We start from the raw sequence: 19,162 nt of genomic DNA on the forward strand, positions 1-19,162 counted from the left end.
TGAAGGACAATCCTTTGCTTTTAACATCAAGCTTCAATGGAGGTCATAGTTTGGAACAGTGAAGGAAGTGAGTGTGGATTCCTTCCTACCAGCCCACTCGGGCCTTCCTGGTTTTGCCCATCCATGTTGGCTGTGGATTGCTGGATGATATGTGCCTCCTTCCTTTCCTCATATACACAATTCATGAGGTAATCTAGAAGTTGGGAACTGTTGTGTGTGCCAACGATGTGCAGTCTCATCTTTATATAACAGACTCTTCACTGTCCTCGCAAATCATTCCATCAGCTGGGATACGGTGGCTATAACTGGTATATATTAGGGGACTGTACAGTCTGCTGAAAAGCTCCCTTACCTGGCTGGGACCTAGCCTACTGTGGGAATCACTGCTTAAAGGGGAACCCTGAGCCCCACATGCTGCTGTCCCTGGGCTTAACTGTGCTAGAGTGGCTGCTGGCACTCAGGAATATAGGTTGCTTTAACATTAAAAAAAAACTCACCAAAACCAGAAAACTAATGGAACTCATTTCATAACAGATTAAAGGAGAAAAATAATATAATTATGAGGACAATATATGCAGAAAAAGCATTTGTGAGAATTCAACATCTATTGAATGATTTAAAATCTTTTAGCAAACTAGGACTTAGAAATATAGTTTTTAAATTCATAAAAGGTATCTACAAAAATCCTACAGCAAATATATGTCCTTAAAATCAGGAATAAACAGGGGTACTTGCTGTCACTGCTTTTATTTAATATTATACAGAAGGTTCTGGTCAGTAAGACAAGAAATAAAAGGAATAATGATTGAAAAGCAAAAACCAAAGTCATTATTTGCAGATGACTGTGACATTGTCAGTTCTAGCCAGCACAGTAAGTCAAGATAGAGAAATAAAAGCAATGGAGGATTGGAAAGGAAATACTATTTGCAAAAGACTGTCTACATTAAGAAATTCCTAAAGAATTCCCAGGCAAATTAGAATAATGAGCGTTAGCAAGGTTGCTGGATACAAACATCAACTGCAACAGAGAGAAACAAGAAGTCAACTGCAAAAGCAAAAACCAGAAAATGAAATAAAAGGAAATAACTTAAAACAGCATCTGTGGTAGCCAGCCTCTGAGATGGTGATTCCTGCCTCCTGGAATTCATGCCTCTGTGCAATCCGCTCCCACACTGAATAGGGCCGACTTGAGGAGATCACAGATGGAGTGTGACTTCTGAGGCTAGGTCATAAAAGACACCGTGGCTTCTGCCTTGCTCTCCTGAATCGTCTGTTCTGGGGGAAGCCAGCTACCATGCTATAAAGACGAATACTCATAGCCTTATGGAGAGATCTAAGTTGTGAGGCACTGAGGCCTCCTGCCACAGCCAGCACTGACCTGTCAGCCATGTGAGTGAGCCATTCTGAAATCGGATCCTCTACCCAAGTCAAGCCTTCAGATGAGTGTGGCCCCCGCTGACACAATGGACTGCAACCTCATAAGTCCCTGAGTTAGAAATGTCTGGCTAAGTTCCTCCCAAATTCCTGACTCACAAAAGTTGTATGAAATAACAAATGTTGATTGTTGTTTTAAGCCACTAAGTTGGGGGGGGGTCATTTGTTACACAGCAATAGCTAACTAATACAACATTCAAAGAGTAAATCTAATAAAAAAGATGTGAAAGATTTACATGAAGGGGGCCAGCCTGGTGGTGTAGTGGTTAAGTTCGCATGTTCTGCTTTGGTGGCCTGGGGTTCTCCGGGTTGGATCCTGGGTGCAGACCTATGCATTCTTGTCAAGCCATGCTGTGGCAAGAGTCCTACATATAAAGTAGAGGAAGATGGGCATGGATGTTAGCTCAGGGCCAGTCTTCCTCAAAAAAAAAAAAAATTTACATGAAGAAAATTATAAAACTTTACTGAAATATATGTAAGCCTTAAGATATACACATGTAATTTTTTAAAGATTATACATTCATATTGATATTTTCAATCTAGCCCTATCTCTGGTCTCTTGACTGGGATGGGAAGAGGATTTGCCTATAAGAGGCAGAGCAAAATTAGCTTCTTAGCAATAAGGGTTCTTTATATGGTTCATCGCATCGCTTGTAAAAAAACACAAAGACTTAAATAAAATATTTCCTTCTAGTGCTGCACTAGCATATTAAATGTCTCTAACATCCAAGCCTGAGTTCATATTCCTCATAGTTTTTTTTTGAGGAAGATCAGCCCTGAGCTAACATCTGCTGTCAGTCCTCCTCTTTTTGCTGAGGAAGACTGGCCCTGAGCTAACATCCAGGCCTATCTTCGTCTACTTTATATGTGGGGCGCCTATCACAGCATGGCTTGATGAGCAGTGCCATGTCCGCACCCGGGATCTGAACCAGCGGACCCCAGGCCACTGAAGCAGAACGTGCGCACTTAACCACTGCGTCACTGGGCCGGCCCCTCATATTCCTCCCAGTTCTAAAGGAGGTCCCAGGATGCCAGCACTCAGGAATACACAGTGAGAAAAACCTGCTTTCTCCCCAGCAGCTGCTGGTCTTTTGAATGAAAGTAACTCTGGCTCTTTCACACATGATCTGAAGCTTCATCTGATGACTGAAGAGGAAACCAGTCCTAACAAGGTGTCTATCAAGCCCTGCACCACGTTAGAGGCACGCTCTTCTCATTCAATTCTCATAGTATTCCTGTGTGACAGATACTGTCAGTTACCCTTGCTTTATAGCTGGGGAAACAGAGGCTCAGAGAGGTACAGGAATCTGCCCAAGTTCACACAACTGGCGAGAAAGGGGCCCAGAAATTAAACACTGGTCTCTTGAACTACACAGCTCCTGCTCTTTCCACCAGGTACTTCCCCCTGTATGGCATTTGCCTTCCAAATGAAGAGACATCCACAATGTGTCAGGACCTCAGATCTCTACTCCAATGTCCTCATTTTACAGATATGAACACACTGAGACGCGGAGAGCAAGTGGACTTGTCCAAAGTCACCCAGATAACTGGAGACAGAGCCAGGGTCAGAAGATGATGCACTCTCAATCACACAGAAAGCAGTGACATATTGGGACAAGCTGGAGAAAAGCACTGGAGGAATTTGGAGAAAAGATGGTAATTTTGAGCAGGAAGGCAGCAGTAGCTGAACTGGGCTTTTATTTTTTGGTGAGGAAGATCGTCCCTGAGCTAACATCTCTTGTCAACCTTCCTCTTTTTGCTTGAGGAAGGTTGTCCCTGAGATAAGATCTGTGCCAGTCTTCCTCCACTTTGTATGTGGGATGCCACCACGGCATGGTTTGATGAGTGGTATGCAGGTCTGTGCCTAGGATCCAAACCCACGAACCCTAGGCCACCAAAGCGGAGCATACGACCTTAACCACTATGCCACTGGGCCGGCCCTGAGCTGAGCCTTTCAAGTAAAAGAAGGTGTGTATTCATACTGAAGAAAAGCATTTTAGACCTGAGTAAAGTAGCAAATGGAAGCCACAGTAAGGTGGGTGGGGCCAGTATGAACTGCTGTTAGCCTGTCACTAACAGGAAAAACAGGGTTCAGCAGGAAATGTGGTTCCTGTCCCCATGACTTGCTCTACTCACAAATCCTGGTCTGTGGCTAAGAGTTGGTCCTTTACAGGTGCAAACAGAGGTTAGAGGTCAGGAAGGCCCTTGGGGAAAAACTGGTCCAAAAATCTCTACCCCTGACAATTTCGTAAATACTACTCAATTCAACATCCTAGGTCACCAGGAGACAGGCTGAGTCTGCCATTTAGGCTATTTGAACCCTGGTTAGCGGCTGTAATGAAGAAAACATTTTTTTTTAAAGTCTGAAAAGATGTAAGTTGTTCTTGTTTGTGTTGAGGCAGACAAATAAGCATGTCAAAAAGAAAAGAAACAAGTCCATCTGTGAACTTTAATTACAACACAACTTTTTATAAGGGTGTAATAAGAAATGGAAAAGCAACTTAGAATGAAAAGGACTACCTGTAAATTGTGGGAGTCCTACAACAGTCACTCAGTGGCAACTCAATCCAGACTGAGATGGAAACACCTTTGGTGGAGAGGCTGCTCCCCCACAGCCCCTCCCCTCTCACCCTCAGGCAGCCCACCTGTGGCTCAGTGGGAGGGAAAAGCAGAGTGGGTGAGATCGGCTGAGCAAGAGAAGAACCAGCAAGACAGATGTGATGTGTGAACCTCCAAACACACAAGGATGAAACCCGAGTCCAGTGGCCCACAAGCTCTATACTGCAGTAAAAGCCAATCTGAAGACACAAACTCCTATTTCCATGGTGCCCTTTTCACCAGTCCAAACCACTGTGGAGCTTCATAAACAATTCTTAGGTTCCAACCTTGACCTACTAAACCAGAATCCCAAGAGGCAAGGCCCAAGAAAGTGTTCTTTTTAAAATCTCCCAGGTGAAAGAGTAGTCTTTCCCCAAAAAGGTGCTGGAACAACTGGATATCCACATGGAAAAGAATGAAGTTGGATCCCCACCTCACACCTTACAGAAAATATAACTCAAAATGGATCAAAGTCCTAAACATAAGAGCTAAAACTACAAAATTATTAGAAGAAAGCACAGAGTAAATCTTTGTGACTTTGGATTAGGCAATGGTTTCTTAGATATGACACCAAAAGCACAAGTCACCAAAGAAAAAACAGATAAAATGGGCTTCATCAAAATTTAAAACTTTTGTGCTCGAAAGGACACTGTCGAAAAGTGAAAAGACAACCCATAGAACTGAAGAAAATATTTGCAAATCTGTATCTGATAAAGGACTAGTATCCAGAGTATATAAAAAGAAATCTTGAAACTCAACACAACCTACTGAAGGGGAGAAAATATTTGCAAATCATATATCTGATAAGGGGTTAATATCCAAAATATATAAAGAACTCATAGAACTCAACAGCAAAAAAACAATCCAATTAAAAAATGGGCAGGGGATCTGAATAGACATTTTTCCAAAGAAGACATACAGATGGCCAACAGGTACATGAAAAGATGCTCAACATCACTAATCATCAGGGAAATACAAATCAAAACCACAATGAGATATTGCCTCACACCTGTTAGAATGGCTATTATCAAAAAGACAGGAAATAAGTGTTGGAGAGGATGTGGAGAAAAGAGAACCTGTGCACTGTTGGTGGGAATATAAATTGGTGCCGCCACTATAGAAAACAGTATGGAGGGTCCCCCAAAATTAAAAATAGAACTGCCACATGATCTAGCAATTTCACTTCTGGGTATTTATCTGAAGAAAACAAAAACATTAAGTCAAAAAGATATATTTTGGGCCAGCCCAGTGGCATAGCGGTTAAGTGCACACATTCTGCTTCGGTGGCCTGGGATTCACTGGTTCGGATTCCGGGTGCGGACATGGCTCTGCTTGGCAAGCCATGCTGTGGTAGGCGTCCCACATAGAAAGTAGAGGAAGATGGGCATGGATGTTAGCTCAGGGCCACTCTTCCTCAGCAAAAAGAGGAGGATTGGCAGCAGTTAGCTCAGGGCTAATCTTCCTCAAAAAAAGAAAAGATATATGATCCATGGGCCCCCGCCCCCGCATGTTCATTGCAGCATTATTTACAATAGCCAAGATATGGAAACAATGTAAGTATCTATTGACAGATGAATGGATAAAGTAAAACGTGATATATATATATATATATACACACACATACAGACACACAATGGAATATTATTTAGCCATAAAAAATGAGGAAATTCTGCCATTTGCTACAACATGGATGGACTTTGAAGGCATTATGGTAAGTGAAATAAATCAGACAGAAGAAGACAAATTCCATATGATCCCACTTATATGTGGAATCTAAAAAACAAACAAACAAAAACCCCAAAAAGCCAAGCTCATAGATACAGAGAACAGACTGGTGGTTGCCAGAGGTGGGGGGTGGGGGTGCAAATGGGTAAAAGGAGTCAAAAGGTACAAACTTCCAGTTATCAAATAAATAAAGCATGGGGATATAATGTACAGCATGGTGACTATAGTTAATAATATAAAATATCTGAAAATTTCTAAGAGAATAAGTCCTAAAAGTTCTCATCACAAGGACAAAAAATTCTGTAACTATGTACAGTGATGGATGTTAACTAGACTTATTGTGGTGATCATTTCACAATATGCACAAATATCCAATCACTATGTTGTACACCTGAAACTAACATAATGTTGTATGTCAATTATACCTCACCAAAAAGAAGATATACAAAGGGCTAATAAGTATATGAAAAGATGCTCAGCAACTTTAGTTTTTAGGAAATGAAAATCAAAACCCCAGTGAGACAGCACTTCACACCCACTAGAATGGCTACAATAAAAAAGATAGACAATAGTAAGTGTTGTAAAGGATATAAGGTCATTTAAACTTTCATACATTGCTAGTGGGAGTTTAAAATAGTGCAGATGCTAATCAAAACTGGCAGTTCCTCCAAAAGTTAAACATAAGATTATCATGTGACTCAGCAATTCTGCTTGGGCACACCCAAGAGAACTGAAAACATATGATCACCCAAAAGCTTGTATACAGATGTTCATAGCAGCATAATTCATTATTCAGAAGGCCACATATTATATGATTCCATTTATATGAAATGTCCAACATAGATAAATCCATGGAGATAGAAAGTAAATTAGGGAGGGAGAGGGAGGAGTGGGCAGTGACAGCTATGGGTACAGGATTTTCTTTTTGGGGTGATGAAGATATCCTGGAATTAGACAGTGGTGAGACGTGAGTGCGCAGCCAACATCTCCTTCTGCCCCAATATGCCGTACCTGGCCTGAAGGCTTTGGATTCCTTTCTTTGTTGTTCCCTGCGGAAAGCCATTGGCAGTGACATCTAATGGCTGCTCAGGAACTGCACTCCAGCTGATGGCTATGAAAAGATAAGACTCTGGGGTTAAAACTGTTCAGTTTTCTGTAAATGCCAGAGATGTTTTAATAAAGATATTTCCCTGCCCCTGCAGACCCATGAGAGCTGGATATGACGTCAGAAACCAGGATTGCCACTCTGACCCTTGGCCTCCAGAGTACAATAATATAAAGTGATTCAGGATTCATCATCATAGTTAACACTCACTGAATATTTATTATATGCTGGACACAGAGTGAACGCATGAAACAGAATTTCTCATTTAAACCTCATAACAACCCTGACAAATAAACGATAGACTTATCTGAAGATGAAGAAACAGAGGTCAAGAGAGGGTAAGTAAGTTGCCCAGGGTCACATAGAGCATGAACTTGACCTAGTGTGGATGTCTCCCAAGCCCACACTATTGACCAGTCAAGTGGTAAAGTGCCTCCCGAGGCTGGGAGCATGCAGCCTCTCCCGGCCACTCCACAGTCCGGGGACGAGCTACTCCCCGGAAACCTGGATCCCTTACCTGCCCCACAAGGAACAAGTCGGCCTGGGCCGTCAGCTCTTTTCACCTGCACTGCGCAGCGGCTCTGTTCAAACAGTAAACCTGACTGCTGTATTTTCACTTCTTGAACTGCAAAGCCTTTGGGTAAAGCCGAGATGTTGTGACACCTGAATGTGAGGGAAATTGCATTCAGTAAGGAGCACTCCTAGAGAAAGAGTATCTAGGACTGTCCATCACATTACTGCTGCTGAGTCTCAGTGGGAGGCAAAGGCCTTAGGAGGTGTGTAGATTTCTTTCTTTCTTTATTTATTAGAGGGGTTCCAGGAGGGCGTGACAGAATAGAATCTAGATCCTAGAAACCTATGGCTGGAGGAAGATCCCTTCCCACCACTCTGAAGAGAGAACTCCATGAATTGAGTCACCATCCATCAGTGATTTCAATAACACTAAACTTCATTCCGATACCAGCTTGGAAAGATTTGAAAATCTTAAGCAGAAATATTACTTTGTAGGCACCTGCTTCCTAGGGAATCCTTCAAACACACCAGAAACCAAAATTATCTTATAGTGTTAAAACTTCCTTTCTTTCTCTTGTATCTTTCACACAAACTAGATGCCAACATGATGCTGGTCTGGAACTAAACACACAGCAACGGAAAGTCTCAGAACTGGGAAAACACAGAAAACGTTTTAGGGACAGTGCCTTTTTCCCCCCTAATATCTTTATTGAGATACAGTTTATATAGCATAAAATTCACCCATTTAAAGTGTGTCATTCAATGGTTTTTTAGCATATTCATAGAATTTTGCAACCATCACCACCATCTAAGTTTATAACATTTTCATCACCCCAAAAAGACACCCCACACCTAATCAGCAGTCACTCTCCAGCTCCTGGCAACCACTAATCTTTCTGTCACTATGGATTTCCCCATTTTGGACATTTCATGACATGAAATCATAATTTATACGTAGCTTCTTTCACTTAGCATAATGGTTTCAAGGTTCACCCATGCTGTAGCATGTATCCATGCTACATCCACATCCTTCCTTTTTGTGGGTGAGTAATATTCCATTGTATGGATCTACCACCTTTTGTTTATCTACTCACCAGCTGATGGATGTTTTGGTTGTTTCACTTTTTGGCTATTATGACTAACGCTGCCATAAACATTCACTTGCAAGTTTTCACGTGGATGCATGTTTTCATTTCTCTTGGGTATGTACCCAGCAGTGGAATTACTGAATATTATCCTGGGGCTGCTTCCTGGAGTTGGCTTCAGGAGTGGTGTATTTGACATGGGCCCCTTCCCCTGCCCATGGCTTCACCTACTCTCAGTTACTGCAGCATTAATCAGGGTTGGCTGCCTTCTTTAGGGAGACCACGCTTGAGTGGTCATCTTTTGTCTTTTATCTTTTTAAAAATTAAAACTAATGTTAGAAGGTTTTTAAAAATTATAATAGCAATATATTTACACTGTAGGAAAATTAGAAAATATAACAATCATTAAGAAGATAAAACCACCCATAATACCACAACTCAGAGGGAATCATACCGATACCTTGGTGTATATCCTCCTACAATTTTTTTCTATGTGCATACATACTTTAAGACCAAAATGAGCTCATTTTACCTTCTAAGTTGCTCTTTAAACATCATGAGCATCTTTTCATATTAAATATTCATCAATATTATTTTTAGGAAAAATCTACTGCTGGCCATTTCAGTTGTTTCCTTTTTCTCCTTTTAAAATGACTACACACAAAGCTAAATGTTTGAGCACTTTTTAAAATTATTTCCCTGGGCCAAACTTCTAGCAGTGGAACTGCTGGATCAAAACGTATGGATATTTTTAAGGCTCTTTGGACATACCCTCAGACTGCCTCCTGGGAAGGCTGTTCCAATTGAGCCCTCCCACCCTGCCGTCTCACCTCCCAGTCAGTGCTCTCTGCATGGCCTCCTGGCTGTATGGGCACTTCCCAATGACCACAGCCGACAGGTAGATGGGCTCCTCTAGGAAGTGCATCAACAGTGCCCCTTGGCATCCGAGGACATTCCACCGTGCCAATTTGTCACTGCAGGACATGGAGGAAGTCCTGTCTCCCCGGCCTGGCTTCACTCGGAGCAGCCCTACCTGGTGATATGCAGCACCAGGCTTTCCCGAGTCTCCAGCTTCTCCGGGCACACACTTGGCTCCCGTTCTGTAAACGTCTACCACTTTGGCACCACTGGGGGCCATTCCAGTGACAGTGGCCAGTTCCTCTGTGGTGAGATTACATCTGCTGACACTTGGCGGGTCTGGGCTGCTTTCCTGATTGCCAAAACTCTGATGGTGAGCCACACCATCTGGAGTCCCAGGCTCAAGCCTCATCTTTTTGGTCACAGAACTGTCCGGGTCTTCACATTTCCTTTTATCTTCAGGAGCTTCCAGGTTACCACTGGCTTTTACTGATGGGTTATTGGCCCAATTTCTACTGACAGGACAGCAAGGCTGATCTTCAAACTCAAGCATCGGAATAATGGAGGCATCTCCACCTGCAGGAGAAGGAACGCCTTAAACCACTGGTTCTCAAAGTGAGCTCCTGGACCAGCCATATCAGCATTCTTTAGGAACTTGTTAGAAATGCAAATTCTTGGGACCCCCAGTTGATCTACTGAATCAGAAACTCTGGAAGTGGTACCCAACAGTCTGTGTTTTAACAAGCTCTCCAGCTGATTCTGATGCAAGCTCAAGTTTGAGAACCACTGCCTTAAACAAAGTTTAATTCTATTCTCCCAGCTGACCTGAGACGAATAAAGAACACTTGCCCAAATTTCCCTAATAAGAATCCCAATAAGAATCCAGGGTTCTTGTTGAAAACCCTATCCTAGACCCAGTGAGTTAGACTCGCTGGGGTGGGGGAGGGGGTCTAGAAAACAGAATATTTTAACAGAGCCTAGATAATTCTTATCATAGGAAGTTTTCGAAACATCAGTTTAGACAGGGTTTCTCAACCTCCACATTATTGACATTTTGGTCCAGATAATTCTTTGCTGTGGGGGCTGTCCTGTATATTATAGGATGGTTAGCAGCATCCCTGGTCTCCACCTACTAGATACCAACAGCACCCCCAAGTCTGACCATGAAAAATGTCTCCAGATGTTGCCAAATGTCCCTTGGGGAGCAAAATCATCCTGAGTTGAGAACCACTGGTTTAGAATAAGCATGGTTTCCCAAGTGCATTTCGTGGACTGTTATGCCATAAGATGTCTTGGAAAACAAAAGTGGGTGGTTGATTTCATGGTTAAGTAAATTTGGCAAACAATGCTCACAATGTCCTTATCTTGGAAATTTTGTGCATATCCTCACAGTAAAGACTTTGCAATAAATTACAGAACTGGTGTGTCCCCGTGCTGGTTTAGAGATTTCTGACCTACTCTGTGCTTACAGGGAATCAAAGAAAACCAGAGGTCAGTAAAACACACAGCTTCCCCTTGAGAAGGGAGCTACTTCTTCAAATACTAACCTCATGTGTGTCGCTTTTCTAAAGTGTGTAAATAATACATCTGTAGTCTTTATAACCTAAGAGTGGGAAAGGCAGGAGATGTAGAAGTGGGAGTGTTGCCAGAGAGGCCGGCTGGCAGACTTTCAGGGACCTCACAAGGTGACAGGACCTTTGGAGAACTCACTGGGGCCCACCTCCCACTCTGGAGGCTTGGAGATTTGATCTTGACGGATGCTTGAACTCGAGAAGCTGACTCATGCTAATAAAACTCACAAGTAAGAGTCTGAAGTAACTAACCCAGGCACTAAATTATCAATTAGTAATGAGGAATAAATGCCAAGGGAGACAGATAGTCACATTCTTTAGGTAGTGTTCTTTCTTCCTGCAGACAAATCATGTGGACAGCACATTTTAAAAGATTACCCATGAGCCCGGGGAGTTAGATCACTGGCTCTAGATTTTGATTTCATGGACCAGTAAAATTTCCAGAAGATTTTAAGATCAACAGAAGGGTGTCAACTTTTTATTCCATCAAGTAAGATCTTTAAAAATCCTAACTACTATTATTAAAAAAAAGATAAAAATCTCTAACCTTTTCATGGAAAGATATTAGCTTTTTGAAGAACTCACTGCATAGTCCTGATTATTCTCACCTGGCCATGGACCTGTACGCTCTCGCAGGGCAGTACGAGCCTGTGGACCACTGTTTATGTAGTTTGAATAGGTAGTCAGGCTAGCAGTGGTCCTCAGATGCATCTGTTTTCACAATAAGGCTACATCTGCCACTGGGATCAGCCAGGCCTTGGCTACTTAAAGTGCGGTCCACAGACCAGCACCACTGACATCACTAGAGTTGGTCAGAAACGCAGAACCGTAGGTTCCACCCTAGACCCACTGAATTTGAATCTGCATTTCAGCAACATCCCTCGGTGATTCATATGCATATTACAGTTTGAGAAGCACTGAGTTAGGAAATGTCCTTTGGTCCTTGGACTAGGGCACCCACTGCTAAGAACAGAGCATGGATGAGTCCTGCCTATCTATGTCATTTTTCTGACCTTTGACTCTTTTTTTTCTTTGAGGAAGATTAGCCCTGAGCTAACATCTGCTGCCAATACTCCTCTTTTTGCTGAGGAAGAGTGGCCCTGAGCTAACATCCGTGCCTATCTTCCTCTACTTTCTGTGTGGGATGCCTACCACAGCATGGCTTGTCAAGCGGTACCAGGTCCACACCCGGAATTTGAACTGGTGAACCCCAGGACGCCGAAGTGGAATGTGCGCATTTAACCGCTGTGCCACTGGGCCAGCCCCTCACCTTTGACTCTTAACCCACTCTTTTCTGATAGACTTACTCTCTCAAAAATATTACATTTTTGATTTGAGTTATGATCAAGTCTTGACAGCTATTCTGTCTCATTACAGTGATTACCTATCTCTGTTCTAATTGCATGTATTAAAGTTTAATACTCACAGGACTATCTTATATCCTTCTTTCAAAGGTTTTAGGGTGAGGAGATTTTACTGCCATCCCTGAGCTGTTGTCTACAAAGGGTAGAAATTCTTCTCAATTTCCAAGACAGAAAAACAGTGGATAAAAATGATCCCCCAGTTTAGGCCTGGTCTTCCTGCCTAATGCAACCACAGCATCCGAACAGCCACTTAAAACTCATCAAAATTTACTTTAACTAACCATGACTGTCTACATTCCCTAAAAGGCTCTATGAAGGTAAGCAAGGGGCTTGTCTTATTCATTGCTATATACCCAGCATGTGCCTGACAAATAGAAAATATTTGTTGAATGAATGAAATAGGTTTCAAGATAAATTCCTACAGAACTCAGGGCTTTGGACTTCTAAGCCCTATTCTTGGTTTCAGAACTTGTGGGGTTTTATCTTTAAGCTTCCCAGTCCTGAGTGGGAACTGAGAACTGAATAATGGTATGAGTGAGGCTCTCCCTGCCCCCTCACCTTTCCTTGGTAGAGAAGTGGTTAGGCACGCTGGCCTGTTCATAGAAAGGCATTGTCATCAGTTGTAGCTACACTTCAGCAGGAAGTGCCTTTTATCTTTTATCTTTTTATCTATGGATAAGACAAACATAAGGAAGTAGACAATGTACCATTAATCCAAAGGCTTGAATATACTTACAGGGTGTATGGCTGGAGAAAAACACAAACAAGAGGTCTGGTCTGAGTTTCCACAGTCCTCTCCGAGTTCCTGGGACAAAGATGCTATCCTCCTTCAGGGCGGCTGCTAAGTGGAGCTGATGGAGAAGGTACCTAATGGGGGCAGGATTTAGAAGGAACAACCAATCTCTGTAGTAAAGGGAGACTCTGCCTGGGTGATAAGAAAGAAACAGTTACTGCAGACTGGTGATTTGGAATTATGAGAATGATCTAGACCAGTGATTCTCCAAGTGTGGTCCTTGAACATCGGGAATTTGTTAGAAATGTGCAACTTCTCCCACTCCACCCTGGACCTGCTGAATCATAATCTCTGGGAGTGGGCCTAGTAATCTGGGTTTTAGCAAACCCTCTAGGTGATTCTGACATGCACTCAAGCATGAGAACCACTGTCTAGACCAGTGCTATTCAAAGTGTAGGTGACAGGGCGACATCATCAGTATTACTTGGGAGCTTATCAGAAATGCAAATTCTGGGGTCCTCACCCCAGGCTAAATCAGATTCTCTGGGGAGGTGGCTTTACCTTTGGAAACTCCTTCTGGCTATGATCTCAGCATGGCTATCATTGAGGATGTCTCCTGCAGCAAAGACAGGACACTAGTGAAGACATATGGAACCTCAAGAGGCCCTGGTTCCTCGCAGCAGAACAAAGCAGTTGCCCCAGCACCCAGGACAGCCATGTAGCTCCTGGAGGGCATTGCCAGAAAGCATCACAATCTTTAAAGGCAGAGCATTTACAGCAGGGTTTCCTTAACTTAGCACTATTGACATTTTGGGTTGGAAAATTCTTTGTGGTGGGGGTCTGTCCTGTGCATTGTAGGATGTTTAGCAGCATTCCTGGCCTCTTCTCACTAGAGGCCAGCAGCATACTCCCCTCCCCTGAGTTGTGACAACTAAAAATATCTCCAGATATTGCCAAATGTCACCTGGGGGGTAAAATCTCCCCTAGCTGAGAACTACTGATTTATAGCGGAGTCTTTATCTGGAGATCTTTTGTACCCTAGTATGTGTTCATGGTGATACAATTCCACCAAATTCAGTCCATAGTGTCCCAGAAGAGCTCCCTCATATACAGGAGGCAAGGCTAGGATAACAGAGGAAGCAAACTCCAGGAAGACGTGAAGATGCCAAATCTCTAAGGGATTTCCATTTTCTTTTTGGTGCAAAAATCTCCATTTAACTCAAGGCTGCTTTCTGGGGCTTCAGATATAATGTGGAAGAGCTAAGCCCAGGGAACTTCCAGCTTGAGCATGAAAATACTGGCCAACTTTCAATCCACTCAGAAAGCATGTTCCTGGCGGCCTTTGTTTCCACAATTTATTTCCATTCTTTAAAAGAATTCTGTCTTTCCAACTGGAGCGACAGTCAGTGGGAATAGAAAGGTCAGCCACCTCAGCAATATAGCCCCACTGTCCTGAGGTGGAGAGGAAAGGGCACCGTGGACACCAGTTCCTAAAGTTCCCTAGACAGACAATGTTTAGACCCCATCTGGGCTTACCACTCTTCCTCATTTTGGACTGGCCTATGCATTTCGTTCCTGTTCCCATTGAGACAACTTCCTTCGTCACTGAGGGGAAAAGAACGAATCGTTAAGTGAGCTTTCAGAATCTGCACATTCCCCAGTCCTCAGCTTTAATAAGTCTGCACATTCCTCCAGAGCATGCCCATGGGCTGACCCAAGTGAGAACCGCAGGTCCAGCCTGGCCATCTCTCTCGGCACCAGAAGTACTGCGCCACCTGGCGGAGAGCAGGGGAACATGCCCAACATTGCAGTTTACACCTGGCCACGACTGTCCCTGCACAGCCATGTATAATTCTACCATCTTTGACAGGAAGCAGGAGTGTTCCAAGGACGGAACGTCTTACCTTGTGCTGGTTTGTCAGGAGAGTTGCAGGCCTGGTCAGCTGCAGGCTGTATCTTCACCATGGCTGCTAGTAAGGTCCACTCACGGTTGGGCTCAGGTTTCCCTTGCTTGGGCAGCCTGAGCCCATAGTGCTCGTAACACAGCCGCGCAATCTCATCTGCGGTCCACATGGTTTGAGCTGCTGCTGAGGCCCTGATCAAAAACCACAACCATCAGAAGTACACAAAGGAGAACCAGTGCAAGATGCTACAACTTTGTGCCAGTGCTTCACCAGGCTTTCAGATACAGCCCAACTGTGTTCACACTGAGGTTTCTCTATCTGGAACTCTGGGGGTCATTTTCTCTTACTACCTCCCTGCCCCCTTTTCATCTTTAAGATCAAAGAAGTCCCAAATCTCACCAACCTCAGAAGATACCCTATTTCTTCAAGCTGTTTTTCTGTTTGTTTGTTTGTTTTTAATGTTGGATATCTGACATGTTTCTAATGAATCTGAACCTACCACTCAAAACGAAAGCACATGAGAGGGAAGCATCCTTGCTACTCTACTTTTCATTTGGAAATAGCACCTACAGGGCTGCAGACCTCAGCTGGCCTTGGGCAGACTCTCCGCACACAAGGATTATCTTTCCAGGTAGATGTTCTTTTCCACCCTCTTTTCCAGATGTTTTACTCTTCTCTCTCCCCAACACCAGATTGGTTCTTTATTTCCTTCTAGTAAATCTCCACTGATGCCCCCATCAGGAAGGCAACCCTTTAATTTCTGCTATAACGTTTCATGACACAGAGGGGAGAAGCGACAGAGCCCAGAAGTTTTTCACCAGTCATGTCTTCTCCTCAAAGGAGCTGTGCTGAAGAGTGTGGGTTTTGGAGTTACCCTTTCTGGGTTCTAATCCTGGCTTTGCTACAGATTAACTGTGTGATATTGTGTAGATTACTCAATCTCTCTGTGTCTGTTTCTTCATCTGTTAAAACACGGATAACAGTAGTATTTAATTCATGGGCCTACTGTGAGGATTAAATAATATTTATTAAAAAGCAATTGCTACAATGTTGAGCATAATGTCAACTATGATTACTATTACAGAAAAGAACATTTGATTTTCCTGGTTGATTTCCCTTGAGCTCCTTGGGGGGCAGGGGGACTGTAATGGGCACGGAAAGCCATGAATAAAAAACCACTAAGCAGATCAGATCCAAAAGTGGCCTAGGATACTTTGTTAGAAATTCTCTCTCTAGACTCTACTGATGTTCGCTCAATGACCTCATTTCGACTCAAATGTATAAAAAGCTTCTTAGTAGAAAATGAGATCATATGGTGATGGATATAGCTAGATGTTTAAAACACAAAGGCTTTGCTGAGCCCCAATGCATGTAACTTCTGAAAACTGGTATTTCTACAATGAGCCCCCTGCACTGTGTTAAATTAATTAAGCAAAGACGTCATCAGACTGATGTGGCTCTAAAGCCTTGGCCACCTATGTAAGCAAACCAAGATGGAAACTTGTAAATGCCTCAAGGTTACAAAATCAAAATGCTAAGGACAACCAGTCACAGCCAGACAACTAGGCTTCAAACTATAGCCAATTAAGTAATTTCCTTCCTTGCTTCTGCACTTTCTCTGTCTTTCTCCTGGCTCCTATCTCCGGAGAGCTCCTAGCCACTTCAGGTTTGGTGCTGCCCGATTGGAATCGATTTATGCTCAAACAAACTCTTTACAAAATCTTAATATGCCTCAGTTTATCTTTTAACAGTTCTGACGTGCAATAATTGTTATTGCAATAAATGGTCATGGCAAATCAGACCACAGTGATTTAAAACAAGAATCTGGCAGGAACTAACATAAACCGTGACTTTAAAGTCAGAGAACCAGCATACGTCTTGAGTCTCTTGGAGCAAAAGAAAAGCAGGGGAGGGAGATCCTGGAATCCTCCTTGAATCCTCCGTTTGCAAGGGATCTCTATCTCATTTCTAGGGGGGCATCACAAGGCAGTATATTGTATGAAGGCAGATACTGTGGCACCAACCTGAAATTAAACCAGAGGCACACATCACAGACCATAACAGCCAAGGAAGACAGAACTTGCCATAATAAACGGTGCCTCCCTAAGACGAGGCAGCCCAGAACTGTATCGTCACCTCATTCCCGTAGCTGAGTCTGGAAGAGCGTGCACAATAGTTGAAATGAATGTTTTGCTATGCTGGGTCCACTAAAACTCAAATCTCTTAGATCTTGAATAACTTCATATGCAACAAGAGTTCAGTGAAACAGGCATTCCTTTGCCCACAAGATCGCACGCTGTAACAGTTGCGAAAAGCTTAAGGACACACTTCTTTTTCAAGGAAAGTTAAGGGAGGTCGGCTGCCCGGGGAGAAAACGCTTTAGCGGTGTCGGAAGGTGAGCCTACTTCGCTCAGGCGCCCGCATCATACCCTCCGCAGCACAGCAGCGTGCCGGCTCCAGAGGCCGGGGGTGGGGCCCGCTCGGCAGGGTACAGGTGAGCGAGGACCACACGCCCGCGGCGAGAGCGCTCCACGCGGCGCATATTGGCGTTTCCACGGAAGGAGTGGCACTTTCCCACGGGACACACCTGGGAGAGGCGCCGTCCTCACAACCTCTTCCTATACAAACCGGGCTCAGGAAAGTCAGACAGAGGGCATCCCTCCCAGGATTCCCAGGCCTCCCTCACTTGCGGCCCCTAGGCCCCGCGACCCCACCGCCTCACGGACGCACCCCTCCCACCTCTACAACGTGCTCCCTCGGAGGAAGCGAGCAGAACCCGCGCTCGAAGCGGACGTGACGTCAAGGAGGCCGATCTTCCAGGCACCGCCCCCAGAGGCGCGCAGTGCACGCTGGCTGTTGTAGTCCTTCAGGGGGCGTAGCCGGGGGTGATGCGGCTGCTTGCGGTCATGCAGCCTCCCGCGCTGTACCTGGGCACCGGTGAAAAGGGTGGGTGCAAGCTGACTCCCAGGTAAGATATGATTCAAATAGAATGATGTGTTTTACTAGTATGAGCTTCTGTCTAAAACAGCGCTATCCAATAGAAATATAATTTGAGCCAGATATGTAGTTTAAAATTTTCTAATAGCTACATTTTAAAAAGTCAAAAGAAATAGGTGAAATTATTTTTAATCATATATTTTATTTAACTCCTCAATAGCTCCGTGCGCCTAGTGGCTACCGTGTTGGACAGCGTGGGTCTAAAACCTTAAGACTGCTAGAAATAGGTAATATAGCAGTCTGGATAGTTCAGGAGCCTATACTATCCAGCAATTGTATACCTCAATTGCTAAAGATGAGAGAATTCACTTTTGTTACTCCTCAAAAGTTAGAGGAGACAGAAGTGCAGCTTACTTGACCTCATACTTCTCTCTAGTTCAGAGGAAAAGAGCCAAAGCCCTCCTCAAGCCTAAGAACCCTGCTCCTCATTCCTAACATCTTTAATCTGCAGCTGACTCCCTCTTCTGTCTTTAAAGAAGCAGTAATCCTGGTGGAGGAATTAACCTCTTCCAAGGTTATCTCAGGAATTGATACCACCATCAGTCAAGTTGCATAAACTAAACAATGAGTCACCTTCCTAGTCATTTCCCTTCCCTTAACCCCCACAATATGTTACCAAGTCCTGTTGCTCTTACTTCCTGTCTCTTGAATCCATCCGCTTCTCTCCACTTCCACTGCAACACCCTAGTCCCAGCCGCTATCATCTCCCTCTTGGATTGCTATGCTAACCTCTGGACTTTCACTTTTTCTTACCCAACTCAAATACTTTTTCACAGAGTAGCCAGACTGATGTTTTCAAAACACAAATATGATGTCATGCCCCTGCTTAAATAGTGGCTTCCTAGCACTCTTAAAATACAAAATCCCATAGCAAGGCTCACAGCTCTGTGTGACCAGCCCCCTCCTGCCTCAAATGCTGTCATATTTCTTTGGGTTTCTGTACCCTAGTGTCACTGGCCTTCTCTGTGCTCTTTCCTACCTCAGGGCCTTTGTACTCTTTGCCACACATGGGAAGCCCTTCCTCCCCTTCTTTGACTAGTTAGTGCTCTATCTTCCTTCAGGTCTCAGATCTAATGTCCTCAGAGAAACTTCCTTAACTAGGTCTGTTACGGTTTCTCAATAATCCCATGGACATCTCCTTCAAAGCATTTACCAGAGCTGCCATTTTATAGTGTTTTGAGTAATTTATTAAATATCTATTTTCCATACAAGTCTAGAAGCTTGATGAAGTTGGGAACATGCCTTTCTGTTCGCCCCAGGACGGCAGTTAGCAAA

At 43.7% G+C, this 19,162-nt stretch overlaps 1 protein-coding gene and 1 long non-coding RNA gene across 4 annotated transcripts in view; one reads left to right on the plus strand and one right to left on the minus strand.

Annotated features, from left to right (window-relative positions):
- The window catches only part of ADAT1 (adenosine deaminase tRNA specific 1), a 27,046-nt gene extending 9,378 nt beyond the window's left edge, over positions 1–17,668 (minus strand). Inside the window, exons 1-9 of one of the 3 annotated variants that reach the window (XM_070613899.1) lie at positions 17,630–17,668; positions 16,915–17,045; positions 14,891–15,081; positions 14,523–14,591; positions 13,548–13,602; positions 12,990–13,120; positions 9,291–9,894; positions 7,380–7,525; positions 6,769–6,868 (exon numbers count right to left, since the gene is read on the minus strand). In XM_070613899.1, the coding sequence (XP_070470000.1) occupies positions 6,769–6,868; positions 7,380–7,525; positions 9,291–9,894; positions 12,990–13,120; positions 13,548–13,602; positions 14,523–14,591; positions 14,891–15,081; positions 16,915–16,949 (1,331 nt within the window). In that variant the 5' untranslated portion in view covers positions 16,950–17,045; positions 17,630–17,668. Of the gene's footprint in view, positions 1–6,768; positions 6,869–7,379; positions 7,526–9,290; positions 9,895–12,989; positions 13,121–13,547; positions 13,603–14,522; positions 14,592–14,890; positions 15,082–16,914; positions 17,054–17,629 lie in introns of those variants that run through there. The other 2 variants (XM_008523406.2, XR_011538542.1) reach the window with 2 other exon arrangements.
- Positions 12,344–15,942, plus strand: LOC139082492 (uncharacterized). Its single transcript, XR_011538548.1, has 2 exons — positions 12,344–12,570; positions 12,992–15,942. It is a non-coding gene; the product is annotated as an uncharacterized lncRNA (long non-coding RNA).
- Positions 17,669–19,162: the final 1,494 nt, after the last annotated feature.

The sequence above is a fragment of the Equus przewalskii genome, chromosome 3, assembly GCF_037783145.1.
Source record: "Equus przewalskii isolate Varuska chromosome 3, EquPr2, whole genome shotgun sequence".
NCBI classification, from domain to species: domain Eukaryota; kingdom Metazoa; phylum Chordata; class Mammalia; order Perissodactyla; family Equidae; genus Equus; species Equus przewalskii.